This window comes from Ranitomeya variabilis, chromosome 7, assembly GCF_051348905.1.
Source record: "Ranitomeya variabilis isolate aRanVar5 chromosome 7, aRanVar5.hap1, whole genome shotgun sequence".
Classification (NCBI taxonomy): domain Eukaryota; kingdom Metazoa; phylum Chordata; class Amphibia; order Anura; family Dendrobatidae; genus Ranitomeya; species Ranitomeya variabilis.
The window spans coordinates 178529498-178556361 of record NC_135238.1 but is presented as its reverse complement, the minus strand read 5'-3'; the positions used below and the strand labels follow the sequence as shown (position 1 = coordinate 178556361).

The 26864-nt window shown below is 42.8% G+C and overlaps 1 protein-coding gene across 1 annotated transcript; it reads right to left on the bottom strand.

Moving 5' to 3' along the window:
- Nucleotides 1-10841: 10841 nt before the first annotated feature.
- Nucleotides 10842-25486, bottom strand: SPP2 (secreted phosphoprotein 2). The gene is made up of 6 exons (XM_077274932.1): nucleotides 25373-25486; nucleotides 22824-22972; nucleotides 19121-19249; nucleotides 13590-13700; nucleotides 11643-11694; nucleotides 10842-11049 (listed from the first exon to the last, which is right to left on the bottom strand). Exons 1-6 carry the CDS (start codon nucleotides 25419-25421, stop codon nucleotides 10943-10945), a joined length of 597 nt encoding a protein of 198 aa, XP_077131047.1. The 5' UTR covers nucleotides 25422-25486; the 3' UTR covers nucleotides 10842-10942.
- Nucleotides 25487-26864: the final 1378 nt, after the last annotated feature.

The window sequence follows — 26864 nt, the reverse complement described above, 5'->3', positions numbered from 1 at the left end:
GATTGCAACTCGTACATATTGCGATTCTTTTCACAAACCAGCTCTGTCCAAGGAAAACTTCGGACATGTGCACGGCCCCCTAGAATAACATGGGGACAAGCAATGAACTAACCCATTTTGGGGTATATGTTAAATTTTGACTCTTTTTTTTATTTTATAAAGTGTGGTGAGTGAAAAATGGCAGTTCTGGCATTCAAATGTATTTTTTTCTCATTTTCTCCATTTCTTTTTGGTGCATGGTTTAAATAATATATTTTGACCGGCCATTTTGGACACACAAGACAAATATGTTGCTTTTTCTAACATTTTTAAATGTGTTTATCTTTGGAGGGGGCAAAGTGGGGGATTAAAACTTTTATATTTTTTTTAATAACTTTTTGTTTTACTTTAGTTTTTATTCTCTCTTGGTGACTTGAACCTGCGATCATTTGATCGTTTATACTATATATTGCAATACCACAGGATATAGTGAAATTGCAGTTCTTCTTCACAGGAGGACTAAGGCTACTTTCACACATCAGGTTTTCCGTGTCAGGCTAAATCCGGCGAATGTTGGAAAAACAAGATCCGGTGCAGATTGTGAAAAACTGATGCGACGGATCCGTTTTTTTTGACGGATCCGGCTAGCATATCTAGATTATTGGATAAAAAAAAATTTGGAGCATGCTCAGTTTAAAAAACCGGATCAGGCCGCCGAATCCGCCTTTTTCCGGATCCAGCACCTTCCGGCTCCCATAGGCTTCCATTCTAGCAAACAGCCGGAAGCGCCGGATCCGGCGCTTCAGGCTTCTTCGCCGGAGACAAAAAACGTTGCAATGGACATTTTTTCAAGAAACCGGAATCGACAGATTTGCCGGATCTGGCGAAAACCGGACGAAACGCAATGTCATCCGGTGCAATCCGGCACTAATACAAGTCTATGGGAAAAAAACCTGATCTGGCGGCAACATTCACCTGATCCGGTTTTTTGAAAATTAGCCGGATTTAGCCTGACACTGAAAACCTGATGCGTGAAAGTAGCCTTAGATGGCCGTTATAGGGACTTTCACCTGACCCCAAGCCTCTATGATGACCTAAAAGTTCCCTGCAACTGCATCGCAGGGTGCGGATGAGAGCTGGCGATGGTGGCAATTAAATGCTGCTGTCAGAGAATTTTTTCACTCCACATTCAGATGAGGCTGTTTTGGCACATAGAGATGTAGGACATTTAGTGGTTAGGGTCCATCCATATTAAAAGGTCACTTTGACGTAGTTGGATGGTTTTTCACTCTTTGATCAAACAATGCTCACTAAGTATCTCACGTTTTTAGTGTTTACAGCAGTAGTGCAGTTTATGCATTCTTTAGTCGCAGTATTCATTAGTCGCAGTGTGCTGTGGCATTATTCATGTATATGTTTGTATATTGGTCACATAGGGAATTTATGCACCTGCACATTAATTTAATACTAAAGGTGTGCGGGCAAGATTTTTTCTTTCTGTAATACATTATTTACTTAGTCTATGTTGGCCCAACTTGTTAAAGGGGTTGTCCGACCTTAGGGTACAATTCTACAGTCACTCTATATGACTGGAGACTTGTGAATCCTCAGAACACTGTGAGGATTCTCTGGTGTCAGCACCTGGAATGGCGGACATGATTTGCATACTTTCGGTTACATGCAGACTAGATGTGTATTGAGGGAGACCGGACACGTCAAGTTGGAATGTGGCCCGAAGTATGGAAATCATATACTTGTGCCCACATGACTGCCGGCTACCGGCGCCGCAAGCAGAAACTCTGCGGACTCGTACTCTAAGGGTATGTTTCCACGGTCAGGAAACGCTGCTTGTTTGACGCTGCGCAGAGCTGCAGCGTCAAACACGCAGCGTTCAGATGTTCCAGCATAGTGGAGGGGATTTTATGAAATCCTGTCTCCACTATGCATGGAAACCCGCACGCGGCGGCCCTGCGACTCCGGACATGCGCGTCTTTTCAGATCGCAGCATGTCCATACACCTTGCGGGGACGCAGCGTCCCCGCAAGGCATATCACAGGGCCCTATGGGAGAGAGCGATCATCCCGGATGTGAAGAGTTAACACAGAAACCCCCCCAGAAAGGGGGCGGGGCTTAGCGCCGAGCGGCTTCGCCGCTGCGGCGATATCGCCGGCCATCCTGACCGTGGAAACATACCCTGAGGCGCTTTAAATTTCTTGGTAACCCCCTTTAAATTGGGGTTGTAGAGAATTTGCCATGTTTCACAGCGTCACAGGTTCATTATCATCTTGCAAAATCAATAAAGAGAATTTCTGAAAATCTGCACTTTATATAGATAGAAGAACTGATATTAACCCCTTCCCGACCCATGACGCCACATAGGCGTCATGAAAACCCGTGCCAATCCGACCCATGACGCCTATGTGGCGTCATGGAATGATCGCGTCCCTGCAGATCGGGTGAAGGGGTTAACTCCTATTTTACCCGATCTGCAGGGAGAGGGGGAGTGGTGCTTCAGCCCAGGGGGGGTGGCTTCACCCCCCCGTGGCTACGATCGCTCTGATTGGCTGTTGAAAGTGAAACTGCCAATCAGAGCGATTTGTAATATTTCACCTAAAAAACTGGTGAAATATTACAATCCAGCCATGGCCGATGCTGCAATATCATCGGCCATGGCTGGAAACACTAATGTGACCCCCCCCACCCCACCGATCGCCCCCCCACCGATCGCCCCCCCAGTGCTCCGTTATAGGGTCCGGTCCCCTCCGTCCGCCTGCCGGCTCCCCCGTCCTGCTGTCCGCTCCCCCGTCCTCCTGCCCGCTCCCCCCCTGCTCCTATGTCACCCCCCCGTGCTCCGACGCCCCCCCCGTGCCCCGATCTCCCCCCCCTTATACTTACCGAGGCTCCCGGTCCCCGTCCGCCTCCATCATGGGCGCCGCCATCTTCCAAAATGGCGGGCGCATGCTCAGTGAGCCCGCCGGCCGGCAGATTCATTAGAGGTACATTTTGATCGCTGTGGTAGGTTCTATCACAGCGATCAAAATAAAAAAATAATAAATAAACCCCCCCCTTTATCACCCCCATAGGTAGGGACAATAATAAAATAAAGAAAATATTTTTTTTTCTTTTTCCACTAGGGTTAGGGTTAGAACTAGGGTTAGAACTAGGGGTAGGGTTAGGGGTAGGGTTAGGGTTACGGGTAGGGTTAGGGTTAGGGGTAGGGTTATGGCATGTGCACACAGAGCGGATCGGCCGCGGATCCGCAGCGGATCCACAGCGGATCGGCAGCGGATCGGCAGCGGATCGGCCGCGGATCCGCAGCGGATCGGCCGCGGATCCGCAGCGGATCGGCAGCGGATCGGCAGCGGATCGGCAGCGGATCCGCAGCGGATCCGCAGCGGATGGGCAGCGGATCCGCAGCGGATCGGCAGCGGATCCGCAGCGGATCAGCAGCGGATCCGCAGCGGATCGGCAGCGGATCCGCAGCGGATCGGCAGCGGATCCGCAGCGGATCGGCAGCGGATCCGCAGCGGATTGGCAGCGGATCCGCAGCGGATGGGCAGCGGATCGGCAGCGGATCGGCAGCGGATCGGCAGCGGATCCGCAGCGGATCGGCAGCGGATCCGCAGCGGATCCGCAGCGGATCGGCCGCGGATCCGCAGCGGATTGGCCGCGGATCCGCAGCGGATTGGCCGCGGATCTGCAGCGGATTGGCCGCTGCGAATTCGAAGCAGTTTTCCATCAGGTTTACAGTACCATGTACACCTAAGGAAAACCAAATCCGCTGTGCCCATGGTGCGGAAAATTCCGTGCAGAAACGCTGCGTTGTATTTTCCGCAGCATGTCAATTCTTTGTGCGGATTCCGCAGCGTTTTACACCTGTTCCTCAATAGGAATCCGCAGGTGAAATCTGCACAAAAAAACACTGGAAATCTGCTGTAAATCCGCAGGTAAAACGCAGTGCCTTTTACCTGCAGATTTTTCAAAAATCATGAGGAAAAATCTCACACGAATCCGCAACGTGGGCACATAGCCTTAGGGTTAGGGTTGGAATTAGAGTTAGGGTTGGAATTAGGGCTAGGGTTTGAAATAGGGTTAAGATTAGGCTTGTGGTTAGGGTTACGGATAGGGTTAGGGGTGTGTTGGGGTTACAGTTGTGGTTAGGGTTGGGATTAGGGTTACGGTTGGGATTAGGGTTAGGATTAGGGTTGGAATTAGGGTTACGGGTGTGTTGCGGTTAGGGTTGTGGTTAGGGGTGTGTTGGGGTTAAGGTTGTGATTAGGGTTATGGCTACAGTTGGGATTAGGATTAGGGGTGTGTTGGGGTTAGTGTTGAAGTTAGAATTGAGGGGTTTCCACTGTTTAGGCACATCAGGGGTCTCCAAACGCAACATGGCGCCACCATTGATTCCAGCCAATCTTGCGTTCAAAAAGTCAAATGGTGCTCCCGCCCTTCCAAGCCCCGACGTGCGCCCAAACAGTGGTTTACCCCCACATTTGGGGTACCAGCGTACTCAGGACAAACTGGGCAACAACTGCTGGGGTCTAATTTCTCCTGTTACCCTTGCAAAAATAAAAAATTACTTGCTAAAACATAATTTTTGAGGAAAGAACAATTATTTTTTATTTTCACGGCTCTGCGTTATAAACTTCTGTGAAGCACTTGGGGGTTGAAAGTGCTCACCACACATCTAGATAAGTTCCTTCGGGGGTCTAGTTTCCAAAATGGGGTCACTTGTGGGGTGTTTCTACTGTTTAGGTACATCAGGGGCTCTGCAAATGCAATGTGACGCCCGCAGACCATTCCATCAAAGTCTGCATTTCAAATGTCACTATTTCCCTTCCGAGCCCTGACGTGTGCCCAAACAGTGGTTTACCCCCACATATGGGGTATCAGCGTACTCACAACAAACTGGGCAACAAATGTTGGGGTCCAAATTCTCCTGTTACCCTTGTGAAAATAAAAAATTGCTTGCTAAAACATCTTTTTTGAGGAAAGAAAAATGATTTTTTATTTTCACGGCTCTGCGTTGTAAACTTCTGTGAAGCACTTGGGGGTTGAACGTGCTCACCACACATCTAGATAAGTTCCTTGGGGGGTCTAGTTTCCAAAATGGGGTCACTTGTGGGGGGTTTCTACTGTTTAGGCATATCAGGGGCTCTGCAAACGCAACCTGACGCCCGCAGAGCATTCCATCAAAGTCTGCATTTCAAAACGTCACTACTTCCCTTCCGAACCCCGACGTGTGCCAAAACAGTGGTTTACCCCCACATATGGGGTATCAGCATACTCACAACAAACTGGGCAACAAATATTGGGGTCCAAATTCTCCTGTTACCCTTGTGAAAATAAAAAATTGCTTGCTAAAACATCTTTTTTGAGGAAAGAAAAATGATTTTTTATTTTCACGGCTCTGCGTTGTAAACTTCTGTGAAGCACTTGGGGGTTGAACGTGCTCACCACACATCTAGATAAGTTCCTTGGGGGGTCTAGTTTCCAAAATGGGGTCACTTGTGGGGGGTTTCTACTGTTTAGGCATATCAGGGGCTCTGCAAACGCAACCTGACGCCCGCAGAGCATTCCATCAAAGTCTGCATTTCAAAACGTCACTACTTCCCTTCCGAACCCCGACGTGTGCCAAAACAGTGGTTTACCCCCACATATGGGGTATCAGCGTACTCAGGAGAAACTGGACAACAACTTTTGGGGTCCAATTTCTCCTGTTACTCTTGCAAAAATAAAAAAATTCTGGGCTAAAAAAATATTTTTGAGGAAAGGAAACACATTTTTTATTTTCACGGCTCTGCGTTATAAACTTCTGTGAAGCACTTGGGGGTTCAAAGTGCTCACTACACATCTAGATAAGTTCCCTTGGGGGTCTAGTTTCCAAAATGGAGTCAATTGTGGGGAGTTCCTACTGTTTAGGCACATCAGGGGCTCTGCAAACGCAACCTGACGCCCGCAGAGCATTCCATCAAAGTCTGCATTTCAAAACGTCACTACTTCCCTTCCGAACCCTGACGTGTGCCAAAACAGTGGTTTACCCCCACATATGGGGTATCAGCGTACTCAGGAGAAACTGGACAACAACTTTTGGGGTCCAATTTCTCCTGTTACCCTTGGGAAAATAAAAAATTGTGGGCTAAAAAATCATTTTTGAGAAAAGAAAAATTATTTTTTATTTTCATGGCTCTGCGTTATAAACTTCTGTGAAGCACTTGGGGGTTCAAAGTGCTCACCACACATCTAGATTAGTTCCTTGGGAGGTCTAGTTTCCAAAATGGGGTCACTTGTGCGGGAGCTCCAATGTTTAGGCACACAGGGGCTCTCCAAACGCGACATGGTGTCCGCTAATGATTGGAGCTAATTTTCCATTCAAAAAGCCAAATGGCGTGCCTTCCCTTCCGAGCCCTGCCGTGCGCCCAAACAGTGGTTTACCCCCACATATGGGGTATCATCGTACTCAGAACAAACTGGACAAAAACATTTGGGGTCCAATTTCTCCTATTACCCTTGGGAAAATAAAAAATTCTGGGCTAAAAATCATTTTTGAGGAAAGAAAAATTATTTTTTTATTTTCACGGCTCTGCGTTATAAACTTCTGTGAAGCACCTGGGGGTTATAAGTGCTCACTATGCATCTAGATAAGTTTCTTGGGGGGTCTAGTTTCCAAAATGGGGTCACTTGTAGGGGAGCTCCAATGTTTAGGCACACAGGGGCTCTCCAAACGCGACATGGTGTCCGCTAACGATTGGAGCTAATTTTCCATTCAAAAAGTCAAATGGCACGCCTCCCCTTCCGAGCCTTGCCGTGCACCCAAACAGTGGTTTACCCCCACATATGAGGTATCGGCATACTCAGGAGAAATTGCCCAACAAATTTTAGGATCCATTTTATCCTGTTGCCCATGTGAAAATGAAAGAATTGAGGCTAAAAGAAATTTTGTGTGAAAAAAAAGTACTTTTTCATTTTTGCGGATCAATTTGTGAAGCACCTGGGGGTTTAAAGTGCTCACTATGCCTCTGGATGAGTTCCTTGGGGGGTCTAGTTTCCAAAATGGGGTCACTTGTGGAGGAGCTCCAATGTTTAGGCACACAGGAGCTTTCCAAACGCGACATGGTGTCCGCTAACGATGGAGATAATTTTCCATTCAAAAAGTCAAATGGCGCTCCTTCCCTTCCGAGCCTTACCATGTGCCCAAACAGTGGTTTACCCCCACATGTGAGGTATTGGTGTACTCAGGAGAAATTGCCCAACAAAATTTAGGATCCATTTTATCCTGTTGCCCATGTGAAAATGAAAAAATTGAGGCTAAAATAATTTTTTTGTGAAAAAAAAGTACTTTTTCATTTTTACGGATCAATTTGTGAAGCACCTGGGGGTTTAAAGTGCTCACTATGCTTCTAGATAAGTTCCTTGGGGGGTCTAGTTTCCAAAATGTGGTCACTTGTGGGGGAGCTCCAATGTTTAGGCACACGGGGGCTCTCCAAACGCGACATGGTGTCCGCTAAAGATTGGAGCCAATTTTTCATTAAAAAAGTCAAATGGCGCTCCTTCCCTTCCGAGCCCTGCCGTGCGCCCAAACAGTGGTTTACCCCCACATATGAGGTATCAGCGTACTCAGGACAAATTGGACAACAACGTCCCTGGTCCAGTTTCTCCTTTTACCCTTGGGAAAATAAAAAAATTGTTGCTAAAAGATCATTTTTGTGACTAGAAAGTTAAATGTTCATTTTTTACTTCCATGTTGCTTCTGCTGCTGTGAAACACCTGAAGGGTTAATAAACTTCTTGAATGTGGTTTTGAGCACCTTGAGGGGTGCAGTTTTTAGAATGGTGTCACTTTTGGGTATTTTCAGCCATATAGAACCCTCAAAATGACTTCAAATGTGAGGTGGTCCCTAAAAAAAATGGTTTTGTAAATTTTGTTGTAAAAATGAGAAATCACTGGTCAAATTTTAACCCTTATAACTTCCTAGCAAAAAAAAAAATTGTTTCCAAAATTGTGCTGATGTAAAGTAGACATGTGGGAAACATTATTTATTAACTATTTTGTGTCACATAACTCTCTGGTTTAACAGAATAAAAATTCAAAATGTGAAAATTGCGAAATTTTCAAATTTTTTGCCACATTTCCGTTTTTTTCACAAATAAACTAAAAAATTATCGACCTAAATTTACCACTAACATGAAGCCCAATATGTCACGAAAAAACAATCTCAGAATCGCTAGGATCCGTTGAAGCGTTCCTGAGTTATTACCTCATAAAGGGACACTGGTCAGAATTGCAAAAAACGGCAAGGTCATTAAGGCCAAAATAGGCTGGGTCATGAAGGGGTTAAGGTTTAAGATTCAAAGTAAACTGCGTAAAAAAAAAATCTGGATTTTATTTTTACTCTTCACCGAAACACTTGTCACTCATTATCACCCTATAAGGTGCTTTATTTTGATGTAATGTCACCTAAATCTCCGTGCGCAAAATGAACAGTGTTATCCAGCATGTTCAGTAGCGCTTGAAAGTGTTGAGTGCCCCAGTCTACAGATAGCTGCGATCCCTACAGAACATCTGAAGAAATGAGTCTTCAGCAGCTTCTAAGCGCTGGGTCTCAGGTCATAAATTATGTAAAATTGATTGTACAAAGATGAGGTTCATACAGAGTTCTCCTGGAGGAAATATTCATTGTGTTACTCTGCCCCCTGCTGGTGAAATAAGGTAGGGCCATGTGCAGTATCTAAGCCTATTTGTGATATTTTTCTCACTTTTGCATTTGTTTTTGTCTTTATTCATGAAAATAGCACAGGATGGCAGCTGGTCTCGCATTTCTAGGCACTTTTCAAATAGAGCACTCAGTGAAAAAAAATTATGCAATTAATGTTTCTTTGTACTACTTCTATTGAATAGTGAACTACTAGTCTGACCTGTATGACACAAAACCAGTATCTGACAAACTGGTAATCTGTCTGCAGTAATGCAGCCCAACCTGCTAGTTTCCTATTTTCTACAATTGATCAAACGGGTACTGAGTACAATTGACTGTGGGACGTTTTCACATTAACGAGCTTGGTTTTGACAGAGCCTCTTTATGACTGCATGATCCAAATTTAGAGGGGTTGTCTCAAGTTTATAAATAAGGAGAAAATTGCAAATTTGCTTGTTTTTATAAGCACTTTGTAATTTTAAGTATTAAACATCCTTTTCATTCTTAAGATATTGTGAATGTTACAGTGTACGGCTCATTGCTTACATTACTGGCCACCCTGCAGTGTCAGAGTGGCCGGTTACCCAGGCAACGAGGGTGCAGCGCGAGCAAACTCTATGCTGTTGAGCCTGCTTGCCCCGCTCTGAAGTTGGTCGGATAGCTGGATCCAGTTGGCTTCAGTCCTCCATCTTTCTTATGCCACAGACACAAAACAGTCTCTGCTAGAATCCACAATGGAGACCTGCAGCACAACCATACTGCTTGCCTGGATTGTCCATTTTCATGAGAACCCCAGTACCTGAAAAGCAGGAAGCCAGAGGCCGGGGAGCGGTGTGCTCCTGAAGATAAATCTTCAGAATATTCCTTTAAAGGGAACCTATCATAAGATTTTTGTCCCCTAATTTGAGAGCAGTGGAATGTAGAGACAGAAACTCTGATTCCAACGATGTGTAAATTACTGGGATGCTTTCCTTAGTTTTGATAAAATCACTGTTTTATCAGCAAGAGATTATCACTAGAGGACTAGTAAACCTGCTGTCATTTAGTCCTCCATATTCATGAGCTCTGTATAACCCTGTCCTTACTACTGATTGGCAACTTTGTGCCTATGCACAGTGCACACAGAAAGCTGCCAATCAGAGGAGTGGGTGGGGTTATGCAGAGCTCAGCATTCAGAGAACTGCTAGATCTGCAGCAAATAAAACAGGGATTTTATCAAAACTGGATCAAGCAGCTCAGTATGTGAATCAGTATCTCTACATTTTCTCATCGTGATGGTCTCAGAAGGGATAGCACAAACCTGGTGACAGATTCTATTTAATAGGTCGATTTAATTAACATGGAATACCCGTGTAATGAACCTATTAAACTACATGTAATTAAAAATGGACTGACAAAACCATGCAGCTATACGCAAAAACTAAATGCATATTTTTAACTGATCAAACCTACCGCGTGGCCTGACCCTTAGGCTGCGTGTCCACGTTCAGGATGGCTGGCGGTATCGTCGGAGCGGCGAAGCCGCTCAGCGCTAAGCCCCGCCCCCTTCTGGGACGCGATGATGCTGGATGTGTTAACTGTCCACATCCGGGATCATCGCACTCCTCCCATAGGGACCTATGTTATGCCTTGCGGGGACGCAGCGTCCCCGCAAGGTGAACGGACATGCTGCGATCTGAAAAGACGCGCAGCATGTCCAGAGTCGCAGGGCCGCCGCGTGCGGGTTTCCACGCATAGTGGACACGGGATTTCAAAAAATCCCCTCCACTATGCTGGAACATCTGGACGCTGCGTGTTTGACGCTGCAGCTCTGCGCAGCGTCAAACAAGCAGCGTTTACTGACCGTGGACACTCACCCTTAGGGTATGTGGACATGATCAGTAAATGCTGCGGGATGGATGCGGCGTACTTGTGCAACGTCCAACCCGCGGCATCCACGTGTTACAGCATAGTGGATTGGATTTCAAGAAATCCCATGTCCATTATGCGTCCACAGATGCCCGCGGATCACCTGCGGAGACGGACATGTGGCGCGTCTCTCCAGACAGCAGCATGTCTATTTATCTTGCAGAGATGCGAGTCTCACCAATCTTCACCAATACAATGTATTGGACGCAGTGATTTTGATTAGACCCACAACAAAAAAACTGTTTAACAGAAACCAATATTAACGTATCTGTATTTTATTTATCCATCTCTGGACCATGTTGCCCTCCGTCCTTTGTATCTTTAACCTGGAGCTCATTACAAGTCATGGATATCTGACATCTATTCCATTAGGAAATCTTCTTGGATCTTTTCCTCCTCCTCTTCCCAGCGAGGATTCACATTTTGATGTCTCTTTCCATATGGATCCCATTGTGATGGGAACCTCTCTGATGGGCAACATAGAAGATATGAATGGAAGAGTAAACATTGGGATGGTACATAACCAGAATAAACATAGGGTAAAGCGATTTCTGGGATTGTAATATCCTATACTTAGGAAAGGCAATCCATTGGTAATAGCACTCCGGCTATGCAATATGTGAATAAATAGGCTTTGGCAGTACAGCAAGCCCTTTCTCCCCTTCAGTGTTTATGCAGTTCAAGCATATGTATATATATATATATATATATATATATATATATATATATATATATATACAGAAGAAGCGGCGCCTGGTACAATATACTATATTAAATAGGATTAAGCTGCAGTACCAGGTACAGCTACAGTCAGGTGCATGGCTTGGTGACATAGCCACTGGTATTTCATTGATCAGAGGGGCTTCCAGGGGTCAAACCCTCAACGAATAAATATTGAGACATGTCTCCTAATAAGGATAGCCCATCAGTATTCTATGATCAGGAAATGGTGGTTGTGTCATCAAAACAATTATTCTATATTATGACAAATGCATTGCGTAAAATGGCATGTCAGTAAGGGACCGCTAATGCAAAAAGGTTCTTGCAACTTACAACTTACCCGGTCTGGTCCTTAGATTTCCTCTAGCAGAGTTACGAGCCCTCCAGAACATCTTGTGTTGTAACAGAGAAAGCATTAGATTATCAGACAACAGAATGTGCAGAATATCCAACATTCTATACCTCTCTGTCCATCACTCTGCCACTGACTATATAATACAGCAACCAATGCAGGACAGCAGTCCGAATCTGCTATTCATAGCTTACCATCAGGTCTCCGTCGGTGGACACAATATTATAATGGTTAGGGTCACAGTGAATGACAAATAAAGGAATCTTTATGGTAATGATTTATACATCCTCACTTGCTTTATTACCGGGTCAACCCTTTAAGAACTAAATAATTTTTCGTTTTTGCGATTTAATTTTTTCCTCGCATTCTTCTAAAATTAATAACTTTTTTATTTTTCCTTTCACATAGAAATAAGCTTCTTTTTGCAGGCCAAGTAGTTTTTTTTTTTGAATGGCCATATTCATTTCACCACATAATGTGCTGAAAATGGGGAAAAAATTAAAAATTAAAAAAAAATGAACTTCCGCAATTGTTTTTTGCGGTTTTGTTTTTACAACTTTCATTTGTGCGGTTAAAATGACTTGATTATCAGTCCAATTATGGTGATTTTAAACTTGCGTAAACTTTATTTCTATTTACGTGATCTGAAAAAAATCTTAATATTGTAACAAATGTTTTGCTTTTTGTCACCATTTTCCTGTGGCATTCTTATTTTTTTACTAATGGGGCTCACCGAGGGCTTGTTTTTGTGTGGTGAGAATATATTTTTATTGTTATCAATTGTTTATTACATGTTTTAGGAAGTTGAGGTGACCAAAAAAAAAAGCAATCCTGTTGTTATTTTTATCACAGGGAAAAAGGGGGTGATTTGAATTTTTACATTTTTTTATATTTTTAAAAACGTTTAATTTTTTACTTTTTTTTTCATTCCCCTACCCATAACCTTTGATTACATGTACTATACAGTATATTGAGATACAAATAACTATACAGTATATTGAGATACAAATATTTGTAATATATAGTGAAAATCTTCCCTGAAGCTCAGCCTTTGGCTTATATGACAGCTCCACTTTTGGAGACCTCCACTTATGATAGTAACCCACCGGTCGTCTACGATCTTATTGTGGGGGGCCAATAGGCGTTGTTGTGAGTGAGCACTGGCACATGTCCATTTAAATGCTGGGGCAGAGACTGATGATGGCATTTAAATGGTTAAAAGCCGTGGCCGGAAGACGGCTCCAGCCGTGACTGTTAGAGACTTATGCTGGCTATGTAATACAGGCGCCATCAACCACGTGTGAAGAGACCGCCCTACCCAAGATGTTAATTCACATTCTAATCCATGTAGGCTTTAAGAACACCAGTTCTTGCCATACAGAAAACCACGTCATCCAGAATGTAAATAACATAGGGTACTTAGCTAATCCTATTTTGATCTAAAAAGGGTGAAAGCTGTCCCACCGAAACCTGGTGTGCTCATTCAGGATGGTTTCTAACTCTAGTATCTCACCTTGCTTTGGCCAACAGACCACAAAATAGATGGGACAATGTGTTTTTTCACATGGGCCAAAGAGACCTAAACCCTATGCTTATGCCCTTGGTCTTCCCCTGTGACAGAAGCTATTTTAACACCAAAAGAACAGGAGCCATTGACTCCTTTACCCTATTACAGTCTCAATATACTGTGCTTTGTCCATCGCCACAATGTGACAGCTATTATTTCCCAACAGATAATATTAGGGATACATTTCATCGTGATAATAATATAGTGATAATAACCCGTCTCTCCAAACTTGTCTACATCGCTGCAGAGCTTATCTCAAACTGTACCAGTACCACAGCTGTTAATGCAGATATTGTCTTTGCCATTTCATAGGCTTAGAAAGAAAATGTACATTGGACCCCATTGTACAAGGTCTACTGGTTACTTACCTCTTCACTGCTGTCTGACTCAGATGAGCTGGATTTACTCAGGTTGCAGTGGGCTTTTAAGACTATGGCTTTTCCTTGTGATATTAAGACTTTACTTTCACATGGTGTTTCCTGCAATATAAGTTAAAAAGACCATAAGAGGATATCTTGGAAAGACCCTTAAGCACTTAGGTATTTAAAAGGTATCTTCACACTCAGCTTCGTAGAAATCTCAGCAGCCAAAAAATAAATTTAATTTATCTGAATGGGAATATTTTATGCCAAGCACATGGATTTCGGCAATTTAGATGAATGGGACAGTCGGAGAAATTGCAGCATCAAATCTGTCACATGTGAATTAAGGTCCTTAAGGTTACAATTTTTACCTAAAAATACTATTGTTCCAATTATTGACTCCTTCACCTCCAAGCCTGTTTTTACCTTAATGTTCAAACAAAATTTTGCAATTTTGCAATTCTGACCAGTTTCACTTCATGAGGTAATAACTCTTGAACGCTTCAACATATCCCAGTGATTCCGAGATTTCTTTTTCTTGACACATTGCATATTATACTAATAGTCAATTTATGCTATTTTTTGCATTTGTGAAAATATGAGAATTTTGCAACAAAAGTTTGTAAATTTTGCAATTTTCAAACTACATTTTTATGCTCTTATACCATATAGTTATTTAACCAAAAATAGTTAATAAATAATATTTCTCACATGTCTACTTTACATCAGCACCATTTTTAAAACATAATATTTTTTGTTAGGAAGTTAGAAAAGTATATTAGCAATTTCTCATTTTTCCAACAAATGTACGAAACTATTTTTTTAGGGACCACATCACATTTGAAGTGACTTTGAGGGGCTTATATGACAGACTATACCCAAGAGTGCACCATTTTAAAAACTGCATAAAAAGCATATTTATGAAGTTTATTAACTCTTCAGATGCTTCATACGAATTAAAGCAATGTAGAGGAAAAAAGGAATATTTTACTTTTTCACACAAAAACGTTGATTTAGCCCCGAATTTAGCATTTTCACAGGAGTAACAGGAGAAAATGGATCATATAATTAGTTGTGCAATTTCTCCCGAGTACACTGATACCCCATATGTGGTGGAAAACTACTGTTTAGGCACATAGAAGGGCTCGGAAGGAAAGGAGTGCCATTTGACTTTTGGAAAGAAAAATTGGCCATATTGTGTTTGCAGAGCCCCTGATGTGCCTATACAATGTAAACCTCCCATAAGTAACCCCATTTTGGAAACTATACTCCTCAAGGAATTTACTTAGGGGTGTCATGAGCAACTTCAATGTACAGGTGCTTCACAGAATTTTATAACGTTGAGCTGTGACAATGAAAAAATACATTTTTACCACAAAAATTTTGTATTTGCTCAAAAGTTTTCATATTCACAATACTCTTGTGAAAATGAAAACTTTTGAGCAAATACAAAATTTTGGGGTAAAAATGGAGAAAATGGACCATACTATTTGTTGTGCAATTTCTCCTCAGTACACCGATACCTCATATGTTGTGGAAAATACTGTTTGGGCGCACAGCAGGACTCGGAAGGGAAGGAGAACCGTTTGACTTTTGGAGTGAAAATTATCTGGGATAGCGGACGCCATGACACCTTGAAAAAGGTGTCCGAAACGCGCGTCGGGGCGGACGCACGTAGCCGAGTGACACAACAGTGGTGACGCTATCCTGGTATGGGTAATTATACCTTTCAATGTGAATTGACCTAAATTGATCTTAGGGGGTATGAGAATAGTGTCAGCGGTAATTAAATAGGACGGCATATGAGATTACAACTTTGAGCCGATATCCCTAATATACGGTTATACTCTTTTGAGCTTTTGCTTTCCATTTATACCCAATATGGGAATAAAACTGTGTGTCATTTGGCATGGTGTGTCAACACTGGGGATGATGGGATTTATGTGAGTGTCCATGTTCCCTTTAAATTGGTAATATGTTTTTATATGGATATATTTAATAAAATTGTGGTTTTTTATTAACAAACATTGCCTCTGTGATCATCGTTTTTTCTTGGATGCCATGTCGTGTTTGCAGATCGCCTGATTTGTCTAAACAGTGGAAACTCCCCAAAAGTTGCCCCATTTTGGAAACTACACCACCCAAGGAACTTACCCATATGCATTCCATCCCCCTACTATATTTGTGCATGGCAGGGCTCAGAAGGGAGTGACAATTGAATTCTGGAGTACAGTTTTGGCTCGGCTTTCACTTAAAGAGGTTTTCCACTACTAGGATAACCTCTTCTCATTCCCCACGCTTGGCCCTGATAAAATAAAAAGGCTTATGCTCCCGTCCCGACACCATTCCTGTGGTGATTGGGCGCCAGGGTCACGTGTCATACAACTGCATGAGCCCCGGGACTGGGAGTGCCAACACCAAGGGAACAGCGCCAGCACCAGAGATGAGTATAGGCTTTTTTTATTTTATCAAGGCCATGTGTGGGGAATGAGAAGGGGTTGTCCAAGTGGTGGATAACCCGTTTATGCTGAGTTCCCTGCAGCAAACATGCAGGCACTGCGCCTGTGCCCGCATGATCGTCATGACGCAAGTTTATGTCATTTTGTGGGAACTCCTTTGCGACCATGAAGTAAACTTGCGTCAAATGTTGTGAATTGGTTAATAGATGACATACAGTATGGTTCCCAGATCGCCTGTTCATTCACATTCATCACACATGGTTTTGGACATCTGAACAAAATGTAATTTTAGATAAAAAAGACCTGAAATAAATACCTAATTGGAAAGCACTTGCAATGATTTAAACAGCCACTAAGTCTAAAATTCAAAGTCACCAACATAACTTAAAAAGTAGTCCCTTCAAAATGTTTATCCTCTCAATATATTAATAACAGAATCATAGAATCATAGAATGTTAGAGTTGGAAGGGACATCCATGGTCATCGTGTCCAACCCCCTGCTCAATGCAGGATTCACTAAACCATCTCAGACAGATGTCTGTCCAGCCTCTGTTTGAAGACTTCCATTGAAGGAGAACTCTTCACCTCTCGAGGCAGCCTGTTCCACTCATTGATCACCCTCACTGTCAAAAAGTTTTTTCTAATTATTATCTCCTTTTTTTGCAAGCCTTCTGTTTTGCAAGCTAAACATTCCCAGACCCTAAATTATCATATTATATAGCACTGTGTACTTACAATTGCTCATTTTGCCTTTCTACCCAGTAAATTATTATATTTTCTCTGCTCTATATATAAGCATGAAGCTTCTTGTTCCTGTGTGAGGAAAGGGCCAGGGTCATAGTCGTGGCTGAGAGTATGTGCTTTAACGCTCCCTGGTCTCCCGTCACTGAATATAATATCCCCTCTGCGGCATACCTTCTGCTTCACCTTCTGCACCATCTGGGTCCCATCTGAGTGCCCGAATCTGAGGGCATCAGCCAATGCGATGATCTGCCACATCATGAGCGACCCCGTACTGTATAGGACCTCTTCTCTGCAGCTTCCACTCCACCACAGCTGCCACTCTGCTGCTAGGCTGTACTTCTGCCCCACTGGGCCCTGGATGGCTGGGTTCCTTGCCTTAAACGTTACGGGGCCCACTGTGTTGCCCCAGGCCTAAGGCCCTTTGGAACTGTCTGGGCTCTCTGGCCCTCCTGAGCTGTTTCAGCTCCCTGGCTTTCTCTGACTCACTTCAGGAAATGCTCCTGTCTCAACCACAGCTGGCCTCTCCTATATTAACTAGTTACTATACTAAGCTTCTATTGCCTAATCCTACTGTGCCCCATCTAGTGTCCTAATTAAGGTACTGCGCTTTCCCTAAGTAACCATCTTCTTTAAACAGCATATACATAAAGACAATATATAAATATATGTTCATAACAGCACTAGATACTGCATTTAACTACAGCTACATACATCATTTAGTGCTAGCTTCAACCGGGACGTGTTTAAAGGGATGAGGGCATATACCAGTCTCTGTCACCCCTTACATTCCCCCTTCCTTTAATTATGGTTGTCCCTGACCATATAACACTATAAAACTTTATTATGTACAATAAGGTTCTCCACGCAGGGAGGCAATTGAGGTAGCTCAATGCTGACTCAACGTGAGCCAAGTCCTTCAAACGACGCATAAAACTTTTTTTTTAGAGTGGCCTGGCGCACAGTCTTCCAGGTGACACCTACAGTTTATTAAACTCCGGTCCCGATCACTGGGCTCGAACGTATGTACACCGACATGACCCATCCGTTGGGTCCACAGTCCTTGGGGAAGGCTCCCCTCTTCCTTTGTGCAGAGTAGTGGTCCATGAGCCATACGCTGGCTGCCTGGTCTTTAAACACAGTCTGTTGCTACAACTGCACACGGTCTGTTAGTCCATGGACACTTTTCTCCTTAAGCGCAAAGTCATGTTATTCAGCAGAAGGGGCGCAACAAAATTAGGGTGGGGGTAACACTTTTTAACTAAACATTATGGCCCATGCCGGCCGCACTGCGCCTGTCTTTGGAGTGCTCCAGGGCTCTTTCTGCCCATAGGGACGCGGAACAGTCCCATACAAATGGATAGTGCAACAAGCACAATGTCCTTTAATCAGCACAAAGCAATATCAGTTCAACGACGTGCATCCCGTGCCGTTCCACTCCACATCGGGCTCTGTACTCCAGTAGACGACCCTGCAGCCGCAGGTGTCATGTCCATTAGATACTGCATTTAACTACAACTACATACATCATTTAGTGCTAGCTTCAACCAGGATGTGCTTAAAGGGGTGAGGGCATATACCAGTCTCTGTCACCCCTTACACCTGCATTTATCATTTTCTCTTCAGCTCCTGATCCAGCTGCTCCCTCCTCCTCTTCCTGCCAGGGACTTTTGCAGTGACTCATGACTCATACAGGGCAAACTGACCTCCTGTTTGTACATAGAGATTTGATGGATTCAGCTACTAATTTTTTAATCATGTGATGTCATAGACTTAATGGAAAAGAGTAGAATTAGCAGGGTAGAAAGGCAAAATAAGCAATTGTAAGTACATAGTGCTATATAATATGGTGATTGCGATATAGTAAAATAACAATTTTGAAGGGAGGAGGAGGAGGGCTTCTTTAAAATATGTCTCTGCATGATTTGCAGAGTTGGAGGTATTGTACATAGTTATGATCACAAGAGCAACTACAGGACATGTAAAATGTATGTTTATATTCGTAAGTGACACAAATCACATCTCCAACACATTTATTATAATGAAGATAACATGGCCAGCCAGCCCCTTTAAAATATAAGACTACCATATCCCTTTGTGATGTTTTTAAATGCATGGTCCAATATTAATTGCCATCTGCAAGAAAAATACGGACTCTGACTTACACCGAAAATGTGTTAGCGGAATCAAGTTATTATTTTGTGTAGTTGTCTAAAAGATTTTCTCCATGCTCAGCTACAAAACTTGCTGAAATCAGACGTGTACTGCATGTGAAACATCAATATTCCTCTAATGCAGGCCAGCTAATGTTTGTGTGAAATCTCATTTAGTACTTACCATGTACGGCCCTGCTTGAAACTGACATTCTGATAGATCGATAACTGTATTCTTGTTGCAAATGGTTTCTCTTACTGCAAATTGTGAAAATACTTCAAATACATCTTTAGTTTCTGATCTGTCTCTGACCTACAGAAAAAACAAAGATGTGTGAATTGAAGCTACAAATCTCAGCTATAGGTCATGTTGTCGGAGCAGGCAATCTATAGCCGGATTTTATACCTAAACAACTGCTTGAACACTAAAATCAATCATGAAAACATGATGCAAAAGTTCAAATTCATAATAAACACAACTTTATTAGGGACACCAATCAAAAATACACTAGATGTGATAAAAACATATAACAAATAATTAAAAACAAGGGGACCAGGGCATCACATACAATACAAAAATGATCTATAGTAGAATAAGGAGAATATCATAGCCAAAAAATCAAATATTATTAATTAATAAAGTGCTAAGCATGTAACAAATCCAGATGGTACTGGAAAAAGTATATGAAAAATGAAAAATAAAATAAAAAAGTGCTCAGTACATATAACGCGGTGTATATACGGTATATGTTTATAGGTACCGCAAAGTGCCAAAGAGCAAATAATGATCTATTGCTTTCTCCATAAGAGGTAAAGATGAGGTAAATATACTAACCAGGATTCATCCTAAATGTGGTGCTGCTGCTACCCCCACTCCAACGCGCGTTTCACACGTCGCTTCGTAGGTGGATGTACAGTCATGGCCAAAATTTTTGAGAATGACACCAAAATTATATTTTCACATGATCTGCTGCCCTCTGGTTTTTATTAGTGTTTGTCTGATGTTTATATCACATACAGAAATATAATTGCAATCATATTATGAGTACCAATAGGTTATATTGACAGTTAGAATGAGTTAATGCAGCAAGTCAATATTTGCAGTGTTGACCCTTCTTCTTCAAGACCTCTGCAATTCTCCCTGGCATGCTCTCAATCAACTTCTGGACCAAATCCTGACTGATAGCAGTCTATTCTTGCATAATCAATGCTTGCATTTTGCCTGAGTTTGTTGGTTTTTGTTTGTCCACCCGTCTCTTGATGATTGACCACAAGTTCTCAATGGGATTAAGATCTGGGGAGTTTCCAGGCCATGGACCCAAAATCTCTATGTTTTGTTCCATGAGCCATTTAGTTATCACCTTTGCTTTATGGCAAGGTGCTCCATCATGCTGGAAAAGGCATTGTTGGGCGCCAAACTGCTCTTGGACGGTTGGGAGAAGTTGCTCTTGGAGGACATTCTGGTACCATTCTTTATTCATGGCTGTGTTTTTAGGCAAGACTGTGAGTGAGCCGATTCCCTTGGCTGAGAAGAAACCCCACACATGAATGGTTTCAGAATGCTTTACAGTTGGCATGAGACAAGACTGGTGGTAGCGCTCACCTCTTCTTCTCCGAATAAGCTGTTTTCCAGATGTCCCAAACAATCGAAAAGGGGATTCATCAGAGAAAATGACTTTGCCCCAGTCCTCAGCAGTCCACTCCCTGTACCTTTTGCAGAATATCAGTCGGTCCCTGATGTTTTTTCTGGAGAGAAGTGGCTTCTTTGCTGCCCTCCTTGAAACCAGGCCTTGCTCAAAGAGTCTCCGCCTCACAGTGCGTGCAGAAGCACTCACACCAGCCTGCTGCCATTCCTGAGCAAGCTCGGCACTGCTGGTAGTCCGATCCCGCAGCTGAAACAGTTTTAAGATACGGTCCTGGCGCTTGCTGGTCTTTCTTGGGCGCCCTGGAGCCTTTTTGACAACAATGGAAGCTCTCTCCTTGAAGTTCTTGATGATGCGATAGATTGTTGACTGAGGTGCAATCTTTGTAGCTGCGATACTCTTCCACTCAGGAGGCACAGTGACACGTAGGGCCCGGGTCGTGATAGAGACCCTCTAAAAAGGCTCGAGTCACCTGTCATACGGGTTTGTGTCCTAACCTACATGGAGGACAGAGAGGAACTGTGAGGACCTTGCCAGAAGCCATAGGCAGTAAGGGACTACCACACTACCGCGCTAGAGGAAGGCTTTCATCTCCACCTGGTAAAGGGGACTCTGGATTCACTTCCAAACCGGCCGGACCCTGCCTGTACCTGTGATCTGGTACCCTGGACTGCGGTTGCCTGAAGCTGCAGTAAACCAGGTAAAGAGACTGCAAACCTGTGTTCTTGTTTTTGCTGCACCATTCACCATGTCCATCTACGCACAGGAGCCCTGAGGACCTACTTCACCTGTGGGAAGTTATACCATCTAGCTGCCATACCATCACCCCAGAGGACCCCTTTAAGCATCGTCGGTCCCTACTGACTGAATACCACAGGTGGCGTCATGAACAAACTTTATTAAACCCTTTACAGACCTTTCCCTTTATTTTGGCACCCAGGGCCATGGACCGGGTCGCAGCCACCGTGACATCCCCCTTTAAATACCGAACCCAGTACCGAGTACCCCACGGCCCAGGCGGGCGACTCAGCAGAATTGCTTTTATTTATTTAAACTGATTTTTATTTTTGTGCTGATAATGCCAGAGAAGGTTTGAACTCTGCAATTATGGAGTCAGCAGAGCACTGATGACTTTTATGTACTATGCTCCTCAGCACTCGGTCTCCAGCTTTATAACTTTACGTGGTCTCCAGTTTGTGGCCAAGTTGCTGTAGTTCTGAAACGTTTTCCAGTTTTCAGTAATAACACTCCCAGAGGATGGTGGAGTATTAAAGAAGTACTCCTTCTCCAATCAAGGTTTTTATCCTCTTAATATATTGCAATCATCATATTATATAGCACTGTGTACTTACAATTGCTCATTTTCCCTTTTTACCCAGCTAATTCTTCTCTTTTCTCTGCTCTATGTAAAAAGAGGAAGACTCTTTTCCCTGCATGAGTCATCCCCCTCTTTAACTCCTGACACAGCTGCTCCCTCCTCCCTCCTGCTTGGGAGTTAGGACTCATGCAGGGAAAATTAATCTCCCATTTCTACATAGCGCTTAGAAGGATTCAGCCAGTCTGCTTTTAATCACATGATGTCAAAGACATAATGAGAAATGCTATATAAAATTATGATTGGAATATATTAAGAGGATCAAAATTTTGATGAGGGTGCTTTTTCATGAACGGCTTTATTACACTGGCTACACCAGTTGCAGAACTATGCTGGTATTAGTGAGCTCTGCAGAACGAGCCATTCTTTCACAAATGTTTGTACACACAGAGTGCACATGAAAACCTGGATTCAATGATTAAGACGTTTGTCCCAATGCTTATGTTCATACTAGACTTCCCCTTGAAAAAGCCATATGTGAAACATGTCAGGGTAAAGTGGAGGACCCAGTAATTTGTTTATTATAAGCACATTGATATTTGCTCTTTATCTATATGACTACTTGGGAAATAATAGACATTAATATTATTATCTTAGATTGGCCCTGTGTCGTTGTAACAATATATTATTATTATTAAGATTTATTCTATATTTTAAAAACTGTATTGGCTCGTGTTTGCTAGAATATTGGTGTTCCCCTATTAATATATTTCTCTCTGATACCCCTCTTATGAAATGTAAGAGCATTTAATAATATTTTGAGTAAATAATCTTTTACATATATCTTTGGTTGTTTTCAGTGCTTTCATGTCTTTGTGGGTTGTTAAAGTGTATATAAACTGAATAATATAGCATGGACATGGACTTACCTGGGGCAATGGTTTCACTCTTATTTCTCCGACACTTGACAGTCTTAGTATGTTTCTTCTCCAAGCCTGGCTGTTCAGCTGATCAATAGAAGCATCTAATGCGGTGGTGATTATTTCTTCTCTAGGTTTTGCATTGAGGGTTGGCAGGCCTGGGAAGATTATACGAATTCCTCACAATTACTGCATAATCAAGGAAAATACTTATGTCTGTGACTATAACTCCTGATTATATAGTATCTGCTTAATCTATGACTAGGACAACATACCAGACCTATAGATATAGTATGTATGGTTTGCATGGTTTATTGTCCCCAGGATGTTCTTCTGTTCTCTTCCACATTTATCCTCTAGATCTTTATTCTATAGGGATACTCAATTGTTAATAACAATTATCATGCCCCATGCCGTTTGTTTCTTGCTTTTGCTTCATACATTGGCATTCCTCATATCTTAGAATTTACTCCTCCTGATATGCCGGTGATCACCAAGACTGTTAATAATATACCGTATGTATAAGTCTACCAGGAAATATAGCAAAAGATGTGTAAATCACCAGGGGTGACAAATATATACCACTGACCTCAAGGACCTCTAGAAAATATTTAGGATTCTACGAGTAGCATAGCCACTGGGGAGGGGAGTGTGTGGTCACCACCGTGCCCCACACTCTGAGGGGCCCACCCTGAGCTACGCTGCTTTTAACTTTATTCACTTGCGCAGCCCACCGATATACTAAAACTCTGTAGCAGAGCAGGGAGGCACGATCTCCTTGCACTGCTGCTCTCTGTTCTGTAGGCTGTAGGTCACTTTAGTCTTGCGGCCTACCGAAAAGCAGGAGCCCTTTCTGTGGAAACTTCCTGAAGAAGAAGCCATGAGCTTCGAAACGCGTTGAATAAACCACCCAAACATCTTATAACTATATCTGGATTCATCATTTGTCACAGCAGCGCGGATTTTATCCACATTCATCTATTATAACGGTTCAGATACTATCAAGCATGCCAGAGCACGTGTGGCTGTTTATTTTGGTAAAATGACTAATACCATGCCAAAAACCCAATCCAATTAAAGCCAATGGAGTCTGCTGGGTGCCATTTTTGCCTGTCAAGTGATAGACCAATCACTTTGCATTCCAAAAGCATATCATGAAAAATGCTAGGAAAGTTCACATCTCAGAGAATGTTAAAAGGCTTATTTTGAGTTTAGTCAATTACCTGAAGAAATTGTGGTGATGTAAGTGTATGTGTCCACGTTCAGGATTGCATCAGGATTTGGTCAGGATTTTTCATCAGTATTTGTGAGCCAAAACCAGGAGTGGGTGATAAATGCAAAAGTGGAGCATATGTTTCTATTATACTTTTCCTCTAATTGTTACACTCCTGGTTTTGGCTTACAAATACTGATGAAAAATCCTGACCAAATCCTGATGCAATCCTGAACGTGGAAACATACCCTAAGGAGATAGACAAGTGAGAAGATGCACACAGTAAATGCCGAACAGAGGGTCTGCAAGTGAACACCGCCATCTGCTGGTCGATCAAACATGATAGAGAAAGGGAAAGCAGGAAGAATTACATTGGCAGGAACTCAACAGTGAAGTGCTTGTTCCCTCAGGGAAGAGATTGGAGGAGACGCTGAGTCAAATGACAGCTGTAATGCAGTTAATAATTATAAAAGGCCCGGGAGGGTTGAGAAGGGTAAAAGTCAGCAACCTGGACTTGAAGCAGAATGGTGATGTGAGCAGTGGAGTTGCCTTATAGCTGTCATTATGAGAGACCAAACTCGAGTAAAGGAATCGAGAGATCAGACCCGAGTGAAGACCCAAGAGAGACCAGACCCGAGTGGAGACCCAAGAGAGACCAGAGCAGGGAAAGCTGAGCAGAGTCAGGGCCGAGAAAGAGACGACTAGGCAACAGCGGAGGGACATTTGTGTGAGCCGTCGCTTCCAGTGTAGACGTAAGGTATAAAGTGGGGACCGGGGCTGTGCTTCAGGGAACGAAGCCAGTGTGACAAGAGGGCCGAGTAACTTACCAATCTGGGACTTGAGGCCTAGCAGGTAGCATGTGACATTTTGCATGGCCTAAAGAGTAACTGTGACAGGCCGGATAGTGATAATAATGTCTTTTTCGTGAGGGTATTAAGACTAAAATCTCACCTATGATAACAGTTGTTTAATTGCAATAATAGAACGACAGTGTGTATAAAGCATTGTGCCAACATCCTGTTTATCCAAATTGTTGTATTCGCCTTGTAACATAATTTGCTTCATTTTCACCTTTTGCGTTATCCCCTGATATTGTGCCTATAGCACCCCTTTAATTCTGTTAATCATATAAATAGTTGTTGGTTAAAATACCACTGTCTCCTCCTTTTCTGCACTGTTGCATCCGTGTATCTGTTAACAGTGAGATAAAGGCTGTCAAGGAAGTTGGCTTATGTGGAGTTAGGCTTGTGTCTAGCAAAAACGATTACCGTATATATTTTTGCATCAGAATGAGAGGAAATGTAAATTCTGTAAAGCAGTAAAGTTATCAAGTTTAGCACTTTACCTGAGCAACAGGAAAAAGTCACCAATAGAAGTATGCAGATGTTCATCATCCTTGCAGGACGCGACAGCTGACATGAATGTACTATATACAGATGCCTTTATGTCTATACCTCTGACTGACCACACCACTGGTAAATTATTAACATATTTGAGAGATTTGTGCCTTTGACCATAATCATGTAGATAAAGATATAGTCAAACATTGCATCAATTTTCTGCAATTTTTTAAAGGAAACTTGACAGCTGATTTATGCTGCTTGAACCACAGGAAGCATCAATCACAGACCTCCTCCATTATTATAGCTGCGTATGTTTCAATATGAAGCTATTCTTCAGCTGACCCCATCCAGATGAGTGAAGAGTAGTGTTGAGCGATACTTTCCGATATCGGAAAGTATCGGTATCGGAAAGTATCGGCCGATACCGTCACAGTATCGGAATCCAATCCGATACCGATACCCGATCCCAATGCAAGTCAATGGGACGAAAATATCGGAATTAAAATAAACCCTTTCTTTCCTTGTAGGTTAATTCTACATGAAGGAAAACAACTAAGAATAATGTAGGATGTATTGGGGGAGGTGGCGGAGACATTAAAGGCACAGGGGTTTATCCCAATCAAATAGAATAGCAGTATTTTTAATTTTTTTATGACGTTCGGCGTTAGAAAGAATTTGACTATGTTAATTTTTTATTTATTTTGTCAGATATTGATGTTTCACTACTTCCACGCCCTTCACCCTATTTTTTACTTCTCCCACACTTTCTTCTTCATTATCCTCATCATCAGCTTCTGTGACATCAACTTCTTCACCTTATTCATCTTCTTCTTTTCTACGTATATATATATTTTTTTTTTTACATTGTTCATATTCTTTTTATTTAACTATTATCTTTTTTATATTCAACTTCTTCATCATATTCTTATTTGTGACAGGCATTCCCGTAGTTGTTATCTATAAAAGTTTGAAGATTACACCTTCCGTTCTGCCTGTCACAAAACAGTTACATTTGTCCGCGTTCAGTTTGGCCTGCAGCATCAGGCTTTATCCAGGGGCACCACGAGGAGGAACGGACTCACCCCCATACACTGCTTAGTCTTCTTCTGCTTATAATTTAGATAATATCTTTTGCTCTGATATTTAGTCTTATGCTTAATGCTCTTCTGCTCTTTGTTCTGCAGCCTCTTGTTCTTCTGCTTCTCGGTCTTCCAGGTTGTCGTCGTCATCTCCAGGGTCGTCATCTCCAGGGTCGTCGTCATCGGGGTCGTCGTCATCGGGGTCGTCGTCATCGGGGTCGTCTTCAGGGTCATCGTCTCCAGGGTCGTCGTCATCTCGGTGGTTGTCGTCTCTGGTGTCGTCATCATCTTAGGGGTGGTCTTCCGGGTCATCGTCTTTCGGGTCTTGAACTTGGAAATGTAGCAGAAGGTACAAGAAGGCTGAGAAAATGCCGAGAAACAGCTGATGGAACTGGAACTCGGATGGCTACCCGAA

Excerpts from the sequence above, each read along its gene's own strand:
- SPP2 (XM_077274932.1), bottom strand. The coding sequence starts at position 25,421 with ATGATGAACATCTGCATACTTCTATTGGTGACTTTTTCCTGTTGCTCA. Across the intron at positions 22,973-25,372 it reads GACTTTTTCCTGTTGCTCAG|GCCTGCCAACCCTCAATGCA; the intron begins GTAAAGTGCTAA and ends TAATCTTCCCAG. Across the intron at positions 13,701-19,120 it reads TTCAAGCAGGGCCGTACATG|GAAACACCATGTGAAAGTAA; the intron begins GTAAGTACTAAA and ends CTTATATTGCAG.